Below are 21523 nucleotides of genomic sequence, written 5' to 3' on the forward strand. Positions count from 1 at the left end.
TGCAGGTTCGCAATTGTCTGACGAGTCTCATTCGAAGTGTGTGGTCTGGCATTATCGTGAAGAATCATGATATTTCTACGAATAGCTCCTTTAAGCTTTAACAGAGTAGCACAGTAGGAAGCCGAATTAACAGATTCACCATGCTTCTGAAAACTGGTTAAGAGTATCCCATCTCGGTCCCAAAACACAGTCAACATCACCTTTCCTGCAGAAGGCACAAGTTTGAACTTTCTTGGTGTCTGTGATAGTGGATGCTTCCACTGCATGGAATCGCGTTTTGCTTCTGGTTGATAGTGGTCCACCCACGACTCGTCACCAGTAACAATATGTGCCATCATTGATTCACCTTCGTTTGCATAATGGCAGGGATTTTCCAAACAGACACCCATCCGGTTGTTCTTATTGTCTTCGGTCAGCTGTTTGGGAACCCATCTTGCACAGACTTTGCAAAGTTCAATGCATCGTGCACTAAGGAATATGCTAATCCGTAAGAACGCCCAATTTCTTTGGCAACTTCGTCAATTGTTACCCTCCGGTTAGCGCGAACCATCTCTTCAACCTGCTTCACAGTTGCCTCTGTCGCAATCTCTACAGGTCAACCAGGTCTGGTTTCATCGTTCACGTTGGCACGTCCTTGTGCAAATTTATCGTTCTAGTTATAAATTGCTTTACGCGAGAGACATTTCTCTCCATATACTGGATACATTTCTTCATGAATGTCTTTTGCCACTAAGCCCTTAGCCCATAAAAATCGGACAACTGTACGTTGTTCTTCGACCGTACAATCTGTCAACACGGCAGCCATTTTCCTTGTGTACATAGCCCCTGTGCATGCACAGTTTAAATAACTGTACATAAGCACTTCTAAGGTGCTGCCATCTATGGAATATGACAACATTACAGATGTTTTATTACCTTAGAGAGATTTGTGACTTACTTACTGACTTACCCTCGTATATCACCTGGAAGATCACAATATTCTCTTTCCTAATCAATTTGGATTTAGGAAACATGACAGCTGAGACACAACTCATCTCATTAACTGAGGAATTGATGCAGATGAATCTTACTACCTAGTGCTAATTGACTTAACTGCCACCTTTGACACCGTGGACAATAACTTGTTATGCCATCAGCTGAGAAACATTGGGACAGATGACCTGGTTCTTAGATGGTTCTCCTCATTTCTATCTAACTGAACATTCCAAGTCAAATTAGGCAATCATTTATCAAATACTTTCTATAGCGCTACAGGTGTCCCTCAAGGCTCAGCCCTGTCAGCAACACTAGTCAATATATACATGCTCCTGCTATGTAAATTACTGACAAATCTAGGAATAACATTCTTCCTGTATGCTGACGACATACAGTTCTACATCTCTTTCCAGATCATTTGAAAATACGGCTTTGATACTCTATATAGAAACAATACAATAAGAACTTTTGCAACTTAAACTAACATTGAACCCTAAAAAGACACATAATTTGGCTGAGTAGAAATTCATTAATAGTTTACCCAAGTTAAGGGCAGGTGGTTTATCTTCAGATTATTTCCTCAAATCAAGTACAGGACTTAAGTATATAGCTGGATGAGAACCTAACAATGAAAATGCATATCAGTAAATTAATAATACAATACCCAGAGAATATATTAAACAGTACCAAATAATGTGCAAACTTTATTAAATTGTATAACAATCCTCACTCTATCTAGACAATAAAAACTCTATTCCACACATCCATGTACATTCACACCATGCTAAAAACATTTAAAACACAAATCCTATAAACATAGTGACCCCCTAATACATTTCACCAATCAATTTTATATCATTATACGATAGACATGAAATCATGTAAAGATAGCAATTAAATTAAAAGGTCCTCCTGTAATGTATGTCTGCTTGTGATTTAACTACTCTGAATAATTTTGTATCTGGAAATTTGATAACCTCACTCATCGTATTCCTTTCCAGATCATTTATATATAATGGAGTGCCTCAGGGATCTGTACTTAGACCGGTGTGTGTGTTCATTGGACTCATCACCCCTGAAAACCATCTCAGGAACTGGTATTTCCCCAACATCCTCATTAGTAAACATGGAAGCAAAGAATTCATTTAGACTTTCTGCAATGGCCTTATCTTCCCTAAGAGCCCCTTTAACACCTCTGTCATCTAATGGTCCAACTGATTCCCTCACAGGTTTCTTGCGTCGGATATATTTAAAAAAGAAAGCTAATGCATTGCTTTTTAGCCAATCATTCCCAACAGAGACTTTCTGACCAACAACTTAGTTACCATAGAAGTATTCAGGTTTCTAAAGCAACAACAAAATAACCTAACTGAATCTCTTTAAATATATAGATCCTCAACCAGTAATGTTTGTTGATCCATACTATTGCAATCTACTTTAAAATGTATTGTAATCTGCTTTGAGGCCATTCTTGGTTTAAAAAAAAAAATCAAATGTCAAATGACATTCAAGCTAGAGTGTAGCTATACTGGTCATTCAAAATTTGAATGCTTAACATTGGCCCTGATAAAAGTTTCTTTGGATCTAGGAGCCAGTGGCTAAGAACTCTCTACTTCCCTGTTCCATGGAAGTTTAGGTGTATATGTGGGGGTGGGGGGAGCCCAACTAGTCAATTCCATTCTGCCTTCAGCATGCCAGCTGTGTTAAACCAGCTGCACCCCCAGACTCCTATTAGCAATCAGAAGAGGAGGAGGGTAGCTGCTATTGCCAGTTCTTGGGGTGTTTGAGATGTGCAGTGCTTTAACTCCTGTGTTGGTCTCATGGAATGTAAGACCAATACAAGAGTTGAGGTAGGTGTCACATGGCTCAAATACATTTGATAGCAGCACAGTGCGGGCTCTCACCCAGTAGGAGCAGTAATTCCTGTGTGGCAGTAGTACCTGGAGCAGGGTACAAAAATCTCAATGGTGTCAACTTCTGGTAAACCTTTTTCCCACCATTTGTCAAGTCTTGGCTTAATATATTGAAGAAATGTCACCTTTTATAGGAGGATTTGAAAACCTAATCCCACTGACAACTTTTTGTGAAGTAAAATTTAAAAACCATTTCCCGTCGATAGCAGGGCTGAATTAGCCATGCTGTCTGAGAGCGTCTCACGACCAGTCAGTAGGCAGAGTTTTCTCAGTTAGTACAGAGTTTTGAACTCTGTACGGCTGCGAGGTGAGCTTTCCACTCAGTTGCTTTGTTACCTCAGTCTCTTTTTTTTTTTTTTTTTCTGCGAGCAGTCTGCACATGAGATTTTTCTCCTCCTTGTCTCTGAAGTGATTTTTTTCTCAAATTTTGTTTCCTTTTCTTCTGAGTAGTGATGGCGCCTAAGCCATCAGGATTTTACTGTAAATGCGGTAAAATTATGTCCTGGGACCGTAACACGACCAATCTCATGCCGGGCCCAAAGGAAGTGCGTAGAGAAAATCGCGCATTTAAAGATATCCTCCACACAGTCTTCGCCGGGACCGTCGAAAAGACCGAAGACACCATCTAAGAGGTCTGCTTCGCTAGAGGGTGCCTCGGCCAGGTCGGTCATACCACCAGGGCCAGTGAAGGGAGTTGAGGCCGCAACTCCTTTCACAGAAATCCCCTCATGAGCCGCTGGGTTTTCATTTCACTGAACCCATTTGCTCCTGCTCCTCACCAAAAAAGTCGGGACACAAAATCAAATCGGCCGAAGCATTTGAAGAATGGCACAGGGATACGCGCACGGCACATTGACGAATAGCCCGGCGCGTAACACATTGGCGCAGAAGGGCGCATCTAAGCGTACAGCACCGATGCCACACGACGCATCGAAGCTTCGTATGTTTTGAGTCCTGATGCTATCTATTCAACCTCTAATTCCGATGTACTTGACACGAGTCTTGATGCAGTCTACACTGCTAAGTCAGGAATATCTTAGTCATAAACGAAGAATATAACTTCTTCAAAACATACTGAGACAGATTCTGACCAGCATGTGGAACTAGTCTCTGTCCATGACTCCGACACCTCTAGCAAGGATTCTGATGGATCTTCTTAGACCACAATCCCCTCGTCTTCTCCATAAGTCAGGCCTGCCTCCTCAAGACGCGCTCATAGCAGCAATGCCTTCAGGACCAGGTCCTTTTCCAGGACCTTCACAACCTCTTGCATCTAAAGCGGTTACAGATTTCGCAGGCATTAAATACTTTTTTCCAAGATCTGAACATGGCACATCCTCAGCCTCCACTTGCGCCTTCTCAGCCTTCGCCATCTGCATCACCAACTCCGCTCCTTCCGTCTCGGCCGTCGGCACCATCTCCAATCCCAGATCGACCAGACACTCCAGACTCACCATGGACATCATCGCCTGGTTCATCTACAGGATTCCCATCTGACCCTCCAGAAGGTCTCCCGGAACCTTATTCCCCTCCCGAAGAATTGTTCTACGCAAAGTTCATCAAGAAAGCAGGCTCTTTTTTTAAATATCGAGACAGGAAAGATCCCCTGATCCTAGGTCGGAGGTTTTAGGAATACTGAAAATATTCAAAATGCCTCCAGAACCAACAGCTCTACCACCACATACAGTGCAGGATACAGTTCTTCATAAAATGTGGGAGAAACCTTTTACCACCGCAGCCACATCAAGGAAAACTGACTTAAATTACCATATGCGTAATTCCTCAATTTACAATTCCACACAACTCAATAGTAGTGGAATCTGCACTATCAAAGGCAAAAAGGTCAAAACTTCATGCCAATTCACCATCAGGGAAAGACCATAAGTCTATGGATGATTTCGGCTGTAAGGTATACCATTCTTCCATGTTAGCAACAAAAATTCAACACCATCAGTTTTACATAATCCAGTATTTATTTGAATGTCTTCAGAGATTACATCCCTTATGTTTAGCCTCTGATATACCCTACCACAACCATTTACAGACATGGAAGAAGGGCTTCACCATCTACTTCAGTCTGTGTATGAGTCCTTTGAGTCTTCTCAAGGTCTTTGGCTTTAGCAGCAAGACGAATGGCGTGGTTGAGAGCGGGTGCAATTAAGATGTTCACAATAAGTTAGTGGACATACCGTGTCTAGGAGATAGTCTTTTTGGTGAAAAGTTTGGGGAAACAGTTACTCTTTAAAGAATAGAGTACCGCTGTTCTGTCACATCTCCAACAGACCCCCATACCTCGTCCAGAAAATTTTATCCTTCATTCAGGAAGGAGCCCTACTCAAGGGCACCCTTTAAACCATACAGTACCTATCGATCGCAGAATTATTCACACCAAAGATACCAACCTCAGACTCAGTCCCATGGATGACCTCTTCAACAAAGACTACAAAAGCAAACACCAGCACCTCTTCAAAAACAGACTTCATCTTTTTGAGCTATCCTGAGCCACCTCCACCACCAAACATAGGAGGTCGCCTTTAACTATTTTATGCCAATTGGGAGGCGATTACTTTGGATGGTTGGGTGCTGAACATCATAAGGGAGAGCTACCGAAAGTTTGTTTTTTTTTTTTTGTAACACTCCCATGTCTCCCTCCCCCCGAAATACATCAACCCACTCACTGTACCTTCAAGAACAGTTACAAAATCTACAAAGCCAGAAATCCATTCAAAGAATTCCAATGTCATGGGAAAATCAGGGATTCTACTCCCATTATTTTCTCATTCCAAAAAGGTCTGGAGGTCTTTGACCCATCTTAGACTTACGGAATCTCAACAAACACATTCAAAAAGGAAAAAGTCAAGATGACATGTCTCAAGACTATTCTTTCCCTCCTACAACCCAACGACTGTCTATGTTCCATAGACTTGAAGGATGTGTACTCCCGTATTCCCATGCACCCTTCTTCCTGGCAATACCTTTGCTTTCAAGCTCAGAGCAGCCACTATCAATACAAGGTTCTACCCTTTGGCCTCTTTTCAGCCCCAAGAGTGTTCACAAAATGTTTAGCAGTGGTGGTGGCTCACCTCTGACAACTGTCTATCCAGACTTTTTCCTTATCTGGACAACTGGCTTTTAGAAGCCTCAAATCAGGCTACTCTACAAACTCACACTTTCCAAACAATCAACTGTCTTCATAATCAATTACGAAAAGTCCAACCTACTACCGACCCAAGCACTACAGTTCATTGGAGCACTCAAAGATACAACACAACAGAGAGCATACCTCCCACAGGACAGGATTCAAACTTTATCCTCACTAGCTCGACATCTATGCAACCATTCACATACATCAGCACATCAAGTCCTCCAGCTACTTGGTCATATTGCGGCAGCTACCCATGTGGTTCCCTACATGAGACTACATATGCGTCGCCTACAATGGGGACTAAAGAATCAATGGGCTCAATACTTTCAACCTCTCTCAACCAAGGTACAACGTACCACTCAAATGCGCACCGACATTCGATGGTGGAAAAACCCCAACAATTTGACCACTGGAGCACCTTTCCGGTTACCTCCCCATCAACTCACACTCACGACAGATGCATCCAGAAGGGGCTGAGGAGCTCATCTGAGCAACCTAAAGACTCAAGGTCTCTGGTCTGCACAGGAGAGTCATTTGGAAAGCTCTTCAAACCTTCTCCCCTCAGGTTCGGGGCAAGCATCTCATGGTATACACAGACAACCAAGTTGCCATGTTCTACATAAACAAGGAAGGAGGGTCAGGTTCATGGATCCTCTGTCGAGAAATACTTCGAATACTGGCATGGGCAATAGCAAGCAAAGTTTTGATGCAAGCCACTTACCTTCCAGGTTTAGACAACGTCATGGCGGATCGCCTCAGCAGAAGTTTTCATCCACATGAATGGACTTTGAATCGGGAAGTAGCAACCAGAATCTTTCAACGCTAGGGCAACCCGATAATAGATCTCTTCGCCACAGAGAACAACCGTCAAACACAAGCATTTTGCTCCATTTACCCGAGCAAACTTAGTCATGCTCCAGATGCCTTTCTCATCCCATGGACAGAGGGCTTGCTATATGCTTACCCTCCCATTCCGCCAATATCAAGGATGATTCAAAAATGTATCTGAGACACAGCGGATATGATCCTCATAGCTCCAGCATGGCCAAGGCAGCCCTGGTATCCGTATCTCATGCGACTATCCATTCGCCCACCAATTTCACTGGAGAACCATCCACGTCTGACTCAGGAAGAGGGGTCCCTCCTTCATCCAATACATCATTCCCTCCACCTGACAGCTTGGAGGTTGAAAGGCAATTATTAAACCACCTGGGACTGCCAGCTCAACTTGAAGATATTCTCATTGCTTCTAGGAAATCTTCAACTAGACGTAACTAAGCAGGAAAGTGGCATTGTTACACAGAATGGTGCAAACCATGAAAGCTAAACCCTTTCTCATCAACAGCCATGCAACTCCTAGAGTATCTTCATACACTCTACCTTGCTGGTTTACCATTGGCTTCAGTTTGTATGCATGTTAGCGCTATTGCAGCTTTCCACCACTCTCATAATGGACTTCCCATTTCCAACCATCCGTTAATCTCCAGATTCAGTCGACGCATGCTGTGTCTAAGGCCACCGGTGTCAAAACCACCTTTACCACGGAATCTCAATCTAGTACTTGAACAATTAATGCTACCTCCTTTCAAGCCATTAGATTCATGCCACATAAAATACCTAACATGGAAAACGGTATTTCTAGGGGCCGTCACATCAGCACGGAGAGTAAGTGAGCTACAAGCCTTGGTGCACTATTCTCCTTGTTTAGAATTTTACCATGATAAAGTCACTCTTCAGCCTCATCCTACTTTTCTTCCTAAAGTAGTATCTGCTTTCCACACAAACCAGTCAATTACATTGCCAATCTTCAAACCTAAACCTCATCATAATGACTGCAACAAGCTTCTGCACTCTTTAGACAGTAAAAGAGCGTTAGCTTATTACAAACAAAGGACTCTATCTCAAGAAATACCATCTCAATTGTTCCTCTCCTTTAACCCTAATAATCCAAACCAGCCTGAATCCAAAAGAACTATTGCTAGTTGGTTGTCCCAATGCATTGAATTCTGCTACAATAAATGTTCTCTTGTTTTTGAGCGACAAACCTAAAGCACACCAGATATGCGCAACAACAGCATCTGTTGCGCATTTAAAAAGGGTTCCACTGCTGGACATCTGCAAAGCAGCAACTTGGTCTTCTCTTCATACCTTCACATCTCACTACTGTATCGAACAGCAAGCATCTTCCAATGCAGCTCTGGGTTTGGCAGTTCTGTCGATCCTAAATACTGAATAAGACTGTACCTTTATTGAAGAGTAGTGTCCTCAACTCAGAACATATTATATGGACACAACCCGGGAGCTTGGGACTCCCAGACACCATGGCTAATTCAGCCCTGCTATCGCCGAGAAAAAGCAAGTTTGCCTACCGTAAACAGTGTTTCCGTAGATAGCAGGATGAATTAGCCATGTGATCCCTTCCCATCTCCCTAGACAGTCTACAGTTTCTACCAAAACGTTTCCACGTACATCTCGCTTGGCTACAAGAGACTGAGGTGACGAGGCAATCGCGCAGGAAGCTCACCGCGCAGCCGTACAGAGTTCAAAACTCTGTACTAACTGAGAACTCCACCTACTGACCAGTCACGAGATGCTGCCAGACAGCATGGCTAATTCATCCTGCTATCTACAGAAACACCGTTTACGGTAAGCAAACTTGCTTATATAAGCTTTGAGTAAAGCTTGACAGATTGTATCCTATGAGGCCTCATATTTTCCAAACTGTGCTTTAAAGGGAAAGTCCTAGCGTCCTCTGTTCATGCAGGGTTTCCCCCTGTTTATTTATTTATTTATTTATTTAAGGGTTTCTTATATACCGAGGCACGTTTGCAAAACATCACCTCGGTTCACAGTGTAACGTAACCTAGCAACAAGCTTTACAATAATAATAATAATACTGTTGTGTTAAAATCTTCAGTCCAATCTGATCTTATTCCAAAGGATAGCTATATTTTTAGATTACTAGCTACATACAGTATTACAGAATCATGTTTGTTTTGCCTTCATATACATGAAAAACAAAGGACTGTAAACTTATCCCATATTGTTTATTTATTTTCCAAAGGAAAGAAGGCTTATGAGATTGTGTATCAGTACAAACTTAGATTCTGAGTCCTTTTGGTGATGGAAATACCTACAGTACCTGAACAAAATTTTCTTTGAAGTGCCTAAAAAGCAGAATATAAATCAACTATTATCCTATCCATGACATATTTTGCAGACTTGTTAGGGGGGGTATAAGGACTCTGAGAGAAGTGGACTTCTTCTCCCCCCGCCCTCCCCCCCCAGTTCAACATGTAGACTTTTTTGTACAGAAAATAGGCTCCTTTTAGTTCTGAGTGGCATGTTCTTTTATGAAGTATATAAAGAGAAAATGATTGGGATTAACCATTTTGTTTATATGCAGTATATTAACACCTTTTCATACAGTTAAATATGGTCAATTTTTTCTATAAGCTGAGGTTAAATCCCTTTGTTTAAGCAGAAAGACTTTTTAACCACACATTTCTAAACTCTCAAGCACGTAATCAAATAAACAGAGGACCATACCAAAGTTGCTGATGCATTCTGATAATCTGAAGATAAACCTGTAAGACTGGTTTAACTAATTCTAATTTTAAAAAGCTGAAGAACCTGTGCTGTGCAGTTTAAAATGTAACATTCTGGGCCTCATATAACAGCAGAAGAGAACGACATTGGCCTGAAATACCCATGCTTTGTTGTCCTCTTACTACCAAGCCTGGCACAGAGTAGTGGGGGGAAGAGTTTAATGTGAGAGTGGGTGAACAAGGGGATGAAGATTTGTGGAATGCAAGTGAATGAGAGGATCCTCTCCCTCTCCTGACCCTAGATCGCAATCTCCTACTCAGTCTAGGAGCCCCCTTCCCAGTGCCAGTCATTAAAATCTTCCCTACCTCCCCCCTCAAAAAAAAAATTAACCAGATACACAGTCAGAAAATGATTTTATAAAAAAGTAAAATATCAAATTTAATAGACAAATGTACAAACTAATGCAAATTCACTGCATAACTACCAGACTTTTCTAACTTCTGCCATAGGAAACTGGAGGCTGTGACTATAATCTGGATTTCCAGACCCTTTTTTAAAATGGTCTATTAATTACTCATCTGTTTAGAAAGATCAGTAAAATCTTAGGAAGTGCTTGGACAGTTTATATTTGTGCTTATTCCAGTAAAGTAATTTAATTAACTTAGCCTGCTTAGCAATAGTAAAACTAAGTTAGCCATTATATGTGGAATGACATAATCAGGCAGCATCGAATGGATTTGTCTTCAAGATAGTAGAGCACTGAGCTCTTCTGAGCATATGTGTGAGTTGCCTCATGATTCTCCTCAGTTTATTTTATGTCAGAACACAGCATGGATGTGAACTTTCTCCTGTAAAAATTCTTAAAACAGTCTCAATTTGATATGTTTTTCTTCAGCTTTTTCTTTTGTTGCCTTGCTGTGTCTGTCACGCCACAGTAGCATTTTTTTCAGTGCTATGGGGGGGGGGGGGGCGGAAATCTCATACTGAAGCGTGGCCTTCTCTTCTACCATGTCTAGTCAGAAGAAGAAATCAATTACATTGACTGACTGGTTTCACAAGTATCTGTGGAAAGTTATCCCTCACAGACTGCCACAAATTTATACTGATGCCCCTGCCCAGAACACAACCAGAACTGCTATGTCTGTGGATGGATGTCTCTGCATTTGTAGAGTCCAGGGCGCTTCAAACTGAAGAACTGCATAAATCTTTCTGGAGTCACAGTAGGTCTTCATCCTGGAGTACAGTCTCGTCTGCCTTGCTGGGAAAGGTGTTGATCAGGGGCTCCTCAAACTCCCCTGACCACTCGAATGGAAGTGCTTGCGATTCCGGAACGCACTCTCTTCCTCTGACCTGGGGGTAAACGCAATATGAGTGCAGTCAATAGCACTCAACATGTTCGGCATCCCCGCGATACCATGAATCCACTGCGGATCTGTTGCAGCTCTGCTGGATCTGTAGGATAAACTATGTACTCCCTCATCCGCTTCATCATGGCCTTCAACACCTGTGACAGATGCCGTGAAATGGAGGCCTGTCATACCTGCAACGATATGGGGTTTTGAAAACTTCTGGTACCAAAAAAATTTAAGGCCCCAAGAAGTTTTGTCAACCCTGGCACAGCATGGTGGCCATTGGCCAGGGGGTCTAGGTCGTAGCACAGATCTTCATAGAGGAACAGGATTGCCTGTGAGCTCAGCAGGTTGGTTCAGACAACATCTCACTCACATGTGCCAAACAGAGTTGTCCGTGTGCGAATGAAACGTCCTGGCCTGCCAATGGCCCGGTGCTGTGCCAGCATGGAATACAACAGAGGCAAACACAAGAAATTAAAATTAAACGCTGATGAACACACACAAATCATTTAACAGCACATACATGGATATGCAACACTGTGAATTCTCGGGGGTACATAGATTTACTAGCAGGGCAAATACAAAAAGTTTCCCAGTACATGGATATGCTACACTGTGGATTCTCTGGTGTACATACTAGTAGCACATATAAATTGTTTAACAATACATACATCTGCAACACTGTGGATTCTCAAGTTTATATTCTTAAAGGAGCTATACGTTCTTAGCTAAGCTTTTACTATTCATAAATGAGCTATGCGTTCTTATTTAAGCGTTTACTACAATCAGCCTCAGGGATGCCTAATTCTAGACACAGGAGGAAGGCATCCATATAAGCACCCGCTGGCCCTCCCCTGGAGCCTCAGGATGCCTAGCAGATGCTGGAGGAAGGCCTGGCGCGGCTCCCATCTGTCTGGTGTTCGTGGAGGCATCCAGAGATGGATGGTACAGTTGAACACATACCTCCTCCAGTCTTGCTGCTGGATTCTCCAGTTGGCTGGGTTCTCCTTGCTGCTGGGCTCCCCTGTTGGCCTCTCCAATCTGCTTTGTAGAATTCGCTTTCCGAGCATTTCTCATTCTGCTTCTCAACCAAATGAAAAAGATGCACACTGTCTGGTCCAAAGCTAACTGAACACCACACTAACGTCAGGGTAGGTGGTAAAAATTGAGGTTAAAGACGTGGGGAAAAAAACTGGTTAAAAAGACACATGTTACTGTATCGGGGGGAATAGCTAATCCGATCATTAACATATATATATACATGCGGCGGGCGGAAATGGATACGCGTCTTTTTCAGCAAGCGCTAAGGACGCTTAAAAGCAGATACTGAATCGCTGGTACGTCTTACACGCGCAAAACATGCGTCCAAAGCAGGTTTAAAAAAAGGGCAACCGCAGCCGCGCTTTACTGTATCAGCCCGATTTGTGTAAGTGCAGTATGGGTTATTTTTCCTATATGCAACACCTTGCACTTGTCCACATTTAAATTTCATCTGTCATTTGGATGCCTAATCTTCCAGTCTCTCAAATTCCTCCTACGATTTATCACAATCCATCTGTGATTTAACTACTCTGAATAATGTCATATCATCTGCAAATTTGATAACCTCATTCATATTCCTTTCCAGATCATTTATAAATATATTTAAAAGCACTGGTCCAAGTATTTTTCCTTGCTTACATTTATTCTTATGTACATTGCAATTTTTATTAGTCCTTTATTGTATATTCTCAATGTACTGGGACAACAAATATGAAAATCAGCTAAGCACAGTGTGTAGACATTTTCTGTTTGCCTATGGGAATTAAGAAAACACCCTAGTGACCTTAACCACTCCCTGGCCATTACACTCCAAGATTTCAATGCACAGGAAGTGGGCCTTTTTCAATGTAAAGGAAGCTCGTGGATTGAGGGTGAAAGGAGGTAGACTTGGGAGTAATCTAAGGAAAACATTTACAGAGGGTGGTGGATCCATGGAATAGCCTCTCTCTGTGGAGACAAACTGTATCTGAATTCAGGAAAGCATGGAATAAATACAGAAGATCTGAGGGAGTAGTAAGGATTGTAAAGCTGTATAGCAGGTGTGAATGGGCAAACCAGATAGACTTTGTGTTCTTTTTCTGCTGTTTCAATCGGTAAAAATCGCGGGCGAGCACACAGGCCACTCTCCTGTGCGTGCGATTCAGTAAATTAATGTATTTAAATTAGGGCCCACAGTAAAAAGAGGTGCTAGGGACAGAACCGCGTCCCTAGCGCCTCTTTTTGGACAGGAGCAGCGGCTGTCAGCAGGTTTGACAGCCGACGCTCAATTTTGTCGGCGTTGGTTCTCCAACCCGCTGACAGCCACGGGTTTGGAAACCGGACGCCGGCAAAATTGAGCGTCAGCTGTCAAACCCGCGGACTGATTTTAAATTTTGTTAACTTTTTAACTTTTGGGACCTCCGACTTAATGTCGCCATGATATTAAGTCGGAGGGTGCACAGAGAAGCACTTTGGGTAGGCGCTAATTTCTTAAAGTTAAATGTGCGGCTTGGCTGCACATTTTACTTACTGTATTGCACGGGAATGACTAATAGGGCCATCAACATGCATCGGCCTGTGTTAGCACTACCCGTTTTTCTCCAGCAAGTATCTTCACTTGTTAATTTTTCATTGGTTCTTTTGTAAGATGTAAAGAATGTTTAGTGCAGTGGTTCTTGCATTAGTATATTAACTCTACAGTTACTCTACAGTACTAATTTAATTCATTTTTTTTCTGGCCTACTCCATCAGTTTACTGAAGATTGCCTTAATTTTTCTTTAATCAAATTTGTTGACTTTGGCGCTTGTTTTACTATAAAACTTATGAGCATTTCTTCATGGTGGTGAAGCTGAGATGGATTATCTACATAAGCTGTAAGCTTTGATATCTGAGGCACTCTGTTACAGTAGCAGTATCATGTGGCCTTTTGCTGGTTATAGTCTAATTTGGTAAACTCAAGAGTTAAAGGCTTAATTGTGAATTGGGGGGGTCATTTTTTTTCATTCTAGACTTCTGCCTTGCACGGAAGGAAGTTGGTGCATGTCGTGCAGCATTTCCAAGATGGAACTATGATGTAAACACCGAATCCTGCTTACATTTCATTTATGGTGGCTGTAATGGAAATTTGAACAACTATTTGACAGAGGAGGATTGTATCAAGATGTGCAATAACTTCAAAAGTAAGAAGCAAGGCTTATTAAATTTCTGTAACCTGCATGATTTCTGTAGATAAGTAGGATGAATTGGCCACCCAGCTGAGGTGATATTAGACAGTAGCAACTCGAAGCATTTCCTTGCTAGCTCTGGAAAAGCTTAGTGGATTTAATGGGCTTTAATGCTGCAAGGCATAGTGAATTCGGCGGTAATGGGGGGGGCGGTCCTGCGATAGCCGGCAGCAATCGCACCTCCGCGGTGCGATTGCCTCTTTGTCGCGCCAAATAACTACACCATAAAAGATGTAGTTATTCGATGCGAAACTGACAGCAATAAAGGGCTTACCTTTTCGCTGTCAGTGCAGTCTTCACGGCGTCAGCCCTAGTGCTGCCCCGACGACTCCTCTTCCGGGGCCAACCTCGCCCCGAGCTAGCTATCGCACATGTGCGATAGCTTTAGAAATAACCCACAGTCTCAACTTAGATTCATGTTCAGTGCCACTTGTCCAGCTATGTTGCAGCCATGATAATTGGTGGTTGATTTGTGAAACTTCTGTTGAAGAGATTTCGAAGGCTGTGACACGCTTGCATCCCATTATTGGTCAGATAGAACCATATGCTGACAATAAGTTTGGTCAGCCTTTCCTCTAGAGTTTCCATGGGCTAGGACCAATCATTTGGAGCTATCTAAAAACAAGTTCTTTACTTAATTGCAGCTTATTCTGTTAATTTTCCACTTTTTTTTGTTGAAGACAACCCTTAGCTAGCTTTTCTCAGTTGTCACTGACTTTATCCTGATTGTTTAAATTATTTCATACTTTTTTTTTCAAAAGGCGTGTTATAGCAAGTCAACATTTACAAACGAGATTAAAAAAGTGAAGCGGGTCAATGTTAACTATTCTAGCATCTCAAAGGCACAGAAATCATCAGTACTCTAAAATACATTAAAAGATTTGCTTGCAGATGGTCTCCATGAATAGCAGAATATTCAGCTGCCTTTTGAAGTCCCCTCCCCTCCCCCATGTATTATATAGGACTGAGGAGGCCCTGCATGACAATGACTAGACAGGATCTTAAAGCCCTCTAGACGTTCCTAATGCTATTGAGGAACTACTCTGCATTGCACTATTGGGTAAGGTTATGCCATTTATGTGGCAGATTATCCTGCTGTCAATAGAAAACGCCTTTTGCAAGTAAGCAATTTTGAATGTTCTGTTTTTGTGTGGTATCACGTCAGCATTTGGTATCTTTTTTATTTATTTTTTAAAATCTACTTGGGTGTATGGTGGTTTTAGATGTAGAAACAGCCTGCTGACACTATTTGGGTCTTTAGTTCCCTTGGCTATTTTATGAAAATATGTATTTGTATAGTGTGAAATACTGGTTTTAAATATATACTTGATAACCAGTTATTGAAGTGGATATTAGAAATGCAGACTAAAACCAAAATTAAAGCTAATTAGTGTCTATATATAACTATTGAAATTTTTTTTTTCCACTGACACTTGAGCAAAATATTGTGCTTGCTGCATTAACCATTTGAATACGTAGAAATAAGGGTTAACAAGCAAGTTGTAGGCAATACGTTTTTGTTATTTAACTGGACTACCTAAGTACATCTGTGACTAACCAGAGTTATACTTCATCAGGGCAGTGAAGAAACAGCACAGTGAAACTAGGTTTAGTCAACTTTATAGATCAAATGGTTTATATCTGAATGAGAGAGCCAATGTCCTTAAGTCTTTTTGATTCCTGACGCTTTAAACTTCTGCACACAGAACATGCTTTTTGATAAAACTTCATAATTTTTCAGGTGAGGAAAAATCAAATATTTCAACTAATAAAAGAATGGCAGAAACAAATTTTGTACAGGGTAAGTTTGTGTGGTGTGTGGTTTTTTCGTTTTGTGTTTTTTTTCCCCCTTGCTATAGGTACTCAACAGGTCATGGGGCTGTTCTAAGAATCCTCTGTCAAGCTGTATGGTCAAAACAACCTGGATGTTCTGTGGTACTGGTTTAGTATCCCTTTTATGCTTATGCTTTCTGTGACCTAAAAAGTTTAAGAAATTACCTCAGATTTCTGAAAATACTTCAGGAAAAGACCAACTTCTTGTTTTAAAAAAATCCTTGCATTGATTGTGCCTAATCCTAAAAGTGCCATCATGCAGCTTATGAGGACTTTGTATGATTAGGCCATTGCTCGGCCTCTACTCAATGCAGTTGTGCGTAGAAATAAACTGCACCAGAAGCTCATGAATGCCAGGAGAAATGGTTTCTTTTGGGCTCCCTGCTATGGGTTATATCATCTGTAAATCAAAAACATTGAGCTTGCTGGACTTGAAGAGAGTATCTATGCCAGTTTTGTTTACTTTATACATCCTGTGCATTGCTTCATTTCTCTCCATTTCCACTTCCTTATGGTTTGATATGCTCGGGTACAGGACTTGGGCAAGAACATTTGGTGCCCTAGGCAAACCTTCATTTATGCACCTTCCTCTCCCAACTTGCATATTGGTGGCAGCTCTGGGACAGCATTTCCTTCTTTGGCAGTATTGGCTCTGGCACAGCATCCCTCTGTGCCTCATGCTTGTAAGATTTTGCCATTCCCAAAATTGGTGCTTTAAGAAACCACCTAGTTTGCCTAATGGTACCACTGGCCCTGCTCAGGTGAATCAACAAAAAAAAATGTGATGAGAAATGGTAATCCCTGTTTACTCTAGCATGAGGTCATTTTAAGTATACAAGGAAAGTTGGTGCTGCCTTGTGGCTTTTTTTTTTTTTTTTTTTTGCAGTAATTTGTTAAACTATATATCTGGTGCTTTTTTAAAGCCTACTCTTATTGGACATATCTTACATGAGTATGTTGGATTTTTGTTTTTATGTGAGGGTTTATTAAGTAACACTTTACTGCAAGCCAAAGGGTAGCTGGATTGTTGACAACAGGCTTCAACTTCACAGAAACTGTCTGTTGGAGCCAGGTGCTATCCAGCAAAGCCATAGGGACCTAGGAGGTTGGATATTTGGGCATCAGGCTCATTAGTTTTAGGTTATGCAAGTCACCTGAATCAAAAAGTAATAGATGAAACAAGAGAGTACTTACACTGGTTCAGAGCAGAGATGATTATCAACTGACAGTGTTTGTGCTAAAGTACTGAAATTAGGTTATTAGGATTCTCTATAAAATGTAGGACTTTGCAGCCTTTTAATACTCTGGACATTTTAGCCAGTTATGACACTTTCTGAACTGTTATTATTATGGAGGCATAATTTTATCTTTTTAAAGAGTTTACCTACTCCTGTTGAAAATAATGCAGTCATTTTAGCAACAGACATCTAGGACCTTGGCTTCCTATTTTTGTTTCCTAGTCACTGTGAAATTGAAATCATTGATGCCTCAGATCTGCCTCTTGGGCTGTTTTCTTCACCCTTATGAAAGTGTTTTGTGCCTTTGTCTATAACAGAGGCTTCCAAACCTGTCCTGGAGGACTCCCAGCTAGTCAAGTTTTCAGGATATCCACACTGATTATGCATAAGAGAAAATTTGCATGATATGGAGGCAGTCTGCTATCAAGTTAGCTGAAAATTCTCTCCTTTGCACACTAAAGTACTTAGCTACCAATGTCACTTATATAATAAAGGTTTTTCTATTTTATTTTTTTTTGTCTGAGGAAGAAAAATGCTTTATATATAGGGCCTTAAATGTGGTCCACAATGTTATAGTAAATCTTTAAATTTTTCCTAAATTACTTTTTATTCTAGACGCTGAAAACATTCTTGCTAAGCAATCTACAGATGATTCCAGTTACCAAGGTAACTTTTTTTTTTTACTTGTGAGTAATGTGGTGTAGTTTTGTGTTCTAGATTAGCTAATTCTGTAGGGTAGCCCATGCTGCTTTCCAGTGCTATTTGTTCAGTTTATTGTACATTTTAACAATGTTCTGTGAGTTCTAGAAATTTGGGGTGCTTTCTATAACTAACAGTGGTTCTCAACCAGTGCACCTTGGGAAAGTGTTATTCCTGTGCCAGTGCTAACTGCCATATCATGATCCTCCCTGGGTTTAGCCTGGATTTTATTGGACAGTACCCCAAATCTCTTGCTGCTTCAGCCCCTCCCTCCTCTCCCCACGGCAACCAGACAGCACTGAAGAGAGGAGCAAGCACAGGGAGCCTATACTTTATTTAAAAGTTTTTTATATACCGCACAAGGGATCACTTACATGTCAGTCTAAGCGGTTTACAAGTTTACATACACAATAAAACAAAATTTACATGCATAGTAAAACAAAGTAATACTTGATAGCGGTATCAAGAAGGTATGAGGGGGTTCAAGGTATTAATTTAGGTGCAGGTACTGTAGTTGTATGCATCATTAAATAAAAAGGTTTTAATCATCTTTTTGAAATCATTTCGATTGGGTGTCATCCGGATATGGTCTGGTATAGAGTTCCACAAGGATGGGCTGAAAACTGAGAGAGCTCTTTTTCTTGTTAGTGCTAGACTGGTAGATCTAACTGACGGTATTTCTAATAGGCATTTGTCTGTTAATCGACGTTGTCTTGTTGGTTTGTATATGTGTAGCATAGAGCAGATCCATACAGAGTTGGGATTGTAAAGCAGGTTGTGAATGGTGGTTAAGATTTTGTATTTTATACGATGAGTAATGGGGAGCCAGTGTAGGTGTTGTAATATCGGGGAGATATGTTCTCTCTTCGGTAGGTTGAAAATCAGTCTGGCAGTAGCATTCTGGATAAGCTGAAGTGGATGTAGCGTGGATAATGGTAGTCCAATGTATAATGCATTACAGTAATCCAAGTTTGATAATATTAGGGCTTGTGTTACAGTTCGAAAATCAGATGACAGCAGGAGTGGTTTTAGTTTTTTTTTTAGCATGTGTATTTTGAAGAATGATTTTTTGACAGTTTCTGAGATGTGTTTGGATAGAGATAGCTTGGAGTCTACTGTTATGCCAAGGTTTCTTGCATGGTTTGTTATAGATTGTCCATCAAAATTGAACGTTTTTGGAGGGCGTTGGGCAGAGTCGGAAACAGTAGATAGGTAAACTAATTCTGTTTTTGCTGCATTCAATTTGAGTCTTATGAGAACCAGGTTTTTATTGTTTCTAAATAGATTTCAAGTAGTGAGAGTGTTTTGGTCCATGATTCAGTTACCTAGGTATTGACTGAGCAAATGTCATATCAGGACATGCCAAGGATGTAAAATTCCTAGATGAAATAGACTACTTCATGGAGTAGCTGGTTCAAGAACCAACAAGAGAAGGAACTGTTTGTCTTAGTTCATAGTGCAGGGGTCAGCAACCAATGGCATGTGTGTTTGTTTTTTGTGGTGCAGCAGCTGGAAACTCCAAGGGCTATCAATGCAAGCTTGTAGGTAGCTTGCTATGGATAGTGATTTACCCCCCACCCTGCGCGCGCGCACACCTGCAGGAGGTGTTGCATTTAATTGAATGTCCTCTCCTGCTGCCTTCATCTCTTAACGTGTGTGGTCTCATGGCAGCTGGAGATGACATTTAGTTAAAATGCCATTCCTGCTGCTGCCCACCCTGCAATCTGGCAGGACATAGCAGAGTCTATCCTGCAGCAGTGGCAAAAAAGACTGATAACCTGATGACTGCCAGCAGACCCCATCCAGCTAGTGACTGATGACTGAAAGGCCCCACCAGGGCCGGTGCAAGGGGATTGGGCGCACTAGGCACCTTCAGCCTTGTGCCACGCAGCCCTGGCTCCAGAGGTAGGGACCACATGCTGCCACTCCTCCACCACCAAAAAAACCCCTCACAAAACACCTGGTCCAGCGGGGAGCCCAGGAGCGATCTGCCGCTCGTGGCAGCCAAGGCCCCAGGAGCGGCAGATCGCTCCTGGGCCCTCCGCTGGACCACCGGGGGGGGGGCTGGGCAGAATTTTGAAGGGGCACTTTTTGCCCTTTCAAAATTCTGCCACCTGAAGTGGCTGCGAGCGGCGCCAGCGCCCCCTAAATCTCTGCACCCTAGGCACAGGCCTAGCTCGCCTAGTGGTTCCTCCGGCCCTGGGCCCAACAGCCCATTGCGAAGCCCATCCCACAGCAGTTGAAAAGAAGGGAGCACCCAGAGGCTGCCAGTAGAGCCCATCGCGCTGGCAGCTGAAGAAGAGACCCAGGCCCTGAGGGGGGAATGTGAGCTCCTGTGTGTATATGGTTGCATGTGTGGGAGGGAGAGAGCATGTGAGTATCATTTGCACATGGAGGAGAGAGAAGAGAGCTTGTGTTCCCCTCTCCAACAAATTTGATCTCAGGGTGACTGGAAATTTAAAAGTTCCCAGGTATGGAAAGCAGGTGGGTTTTTTTGGTTTTTTTTTTATTCCTTAGAAATTTTAATTATTGGGTGCTGGTTGATATGTCTGCTGTTTTGAATTATTTTATTGGTGTTTGGAAAACTAAAAAAAAATTTGAGTTCTAATTGGATGTTCTGTTTGTCAGCTGTTTTGAATATTTCCCCCCCCCCCCCCCCCACAGATATAAGCAGGCTGAATTAGCCATGCTGTCTGGGAGCACCCCCTGGCGGTCTGGTGCGGAAATGTCACTTCTGTGCACTTGGGTTGTGCCTTTCCATGCGACTGAGTCTCTCTTCAGTTTTTTGCTTTCGCGGGTTCTTCTTACTCTTCGCCTTTACTGAAAAACTTCTCTCTTCTCCAAATCACTGTGGTGAACCCCAAACAGCACTTTCCTAGCATGTAGCCAGATGGACTCAGGACCAGTGGGTATTGTGCTCTTCTGCTAGCAGATGGGAGACTGAGTCAGATTTCAAAGTTGACGTCACTCTAAATATAACCCTGCAGTAATCTCAGCTCTTCAGTATCTCTGTCTCCTAGCAGATGCGGACACTATCCCACACACTAGAATAGTGTTAAGAATTACAGCAAAGAAGAAACAACATTTACCTTAAAGAAGATCGAGCCCCGCTCTCCTGCGGTGATACCTAAGGGTCCCTCCCCCAATCAAGAATTCCTGAGGTGATCTCAGATATCCCTCAGAGGTGTGCCTTGGTCCGGTAGCTGATTTACGGCTTGAATTTAGCCCCCCAATGTGGCTGAAAGGCAGCAGGTGCAGAAACGAGCGCGGCAGTGAAGGTAATTCCCCCCCCCCCCCCCCTTCGCAGCTGGAGCCCGGCACATTATCGTAAAGCGCAGAGACCAGGTAAGAAAAAAATAGTTCATGTCTCTGGTCTGCAGAGCTCGGATTGCCATACCGAATTCTTCTCCAGCGAGGTTAAAAGGGAGCACCGATCGGGTTGGGCTAGGTCCCAATCTGGTGCGAGGGTCCACAGATGTGGAGACCCTCGGGGGGGGGGTTGCCATCTTATGCATGGGAGTCGTTGGCGCCATCTTACCTTCTCGACCAGCGGTGCGTGCGGGGCAGGTCTGG

General features: G+C 42.3%; 1 protein-coding gene across 4 annotated transcripts in view; it reads left to right on the top strand.

The window, feature by feature from the left end:
- SPINT2 (serine peptidase inhibitor, Kunitz type 2) overlaps nucleotides 1-21523 on the top strand; it is a 118990-nt gene that overhangs the window by 13882 nt on the left and 83585 nt on the right. For 2 of the 4 annotated variants that reach the window (XM_029619511.1, XM_029619513.1), the window contains exons 2-4: nucleotides 13965-14135; nucleotides 15922-15981; nucleotides 17867-17917. In XM_029619511.1, coding sequence (XP_029475371.1) covers nucleotides 13965-14135; nucleotides 15922-15981; nucleotides 17867-17917 — 282 coding nt within the window. The remainder of the gene's footprint in view (nucleotides 1-13964; nucleotides 14136-15921; nucleotides 15982-17866; nucleotides 17918-21523) is intronic. The other 2 variants (XM_029619512.1, XM_029619514.1) reach the window with 2 other exon arrangements.

The sequence above is a fragment of the Rhinatrema bivittatum genome, chromosome 11 (genome assembly GCF_901001135.1).
Source record: "Rhinatrema bivittatum chromosome 11, aRhiBiv1.1, whole genome shotgun sequence".
In the NCBI taxonomy this organism is placed as follows: Eukaryota; Metazoa; Chordata; class Amphibia; order Gymnophiona; family Rhinatrematidae; genus Rhinatrema; species Rhinatrema bivittatum.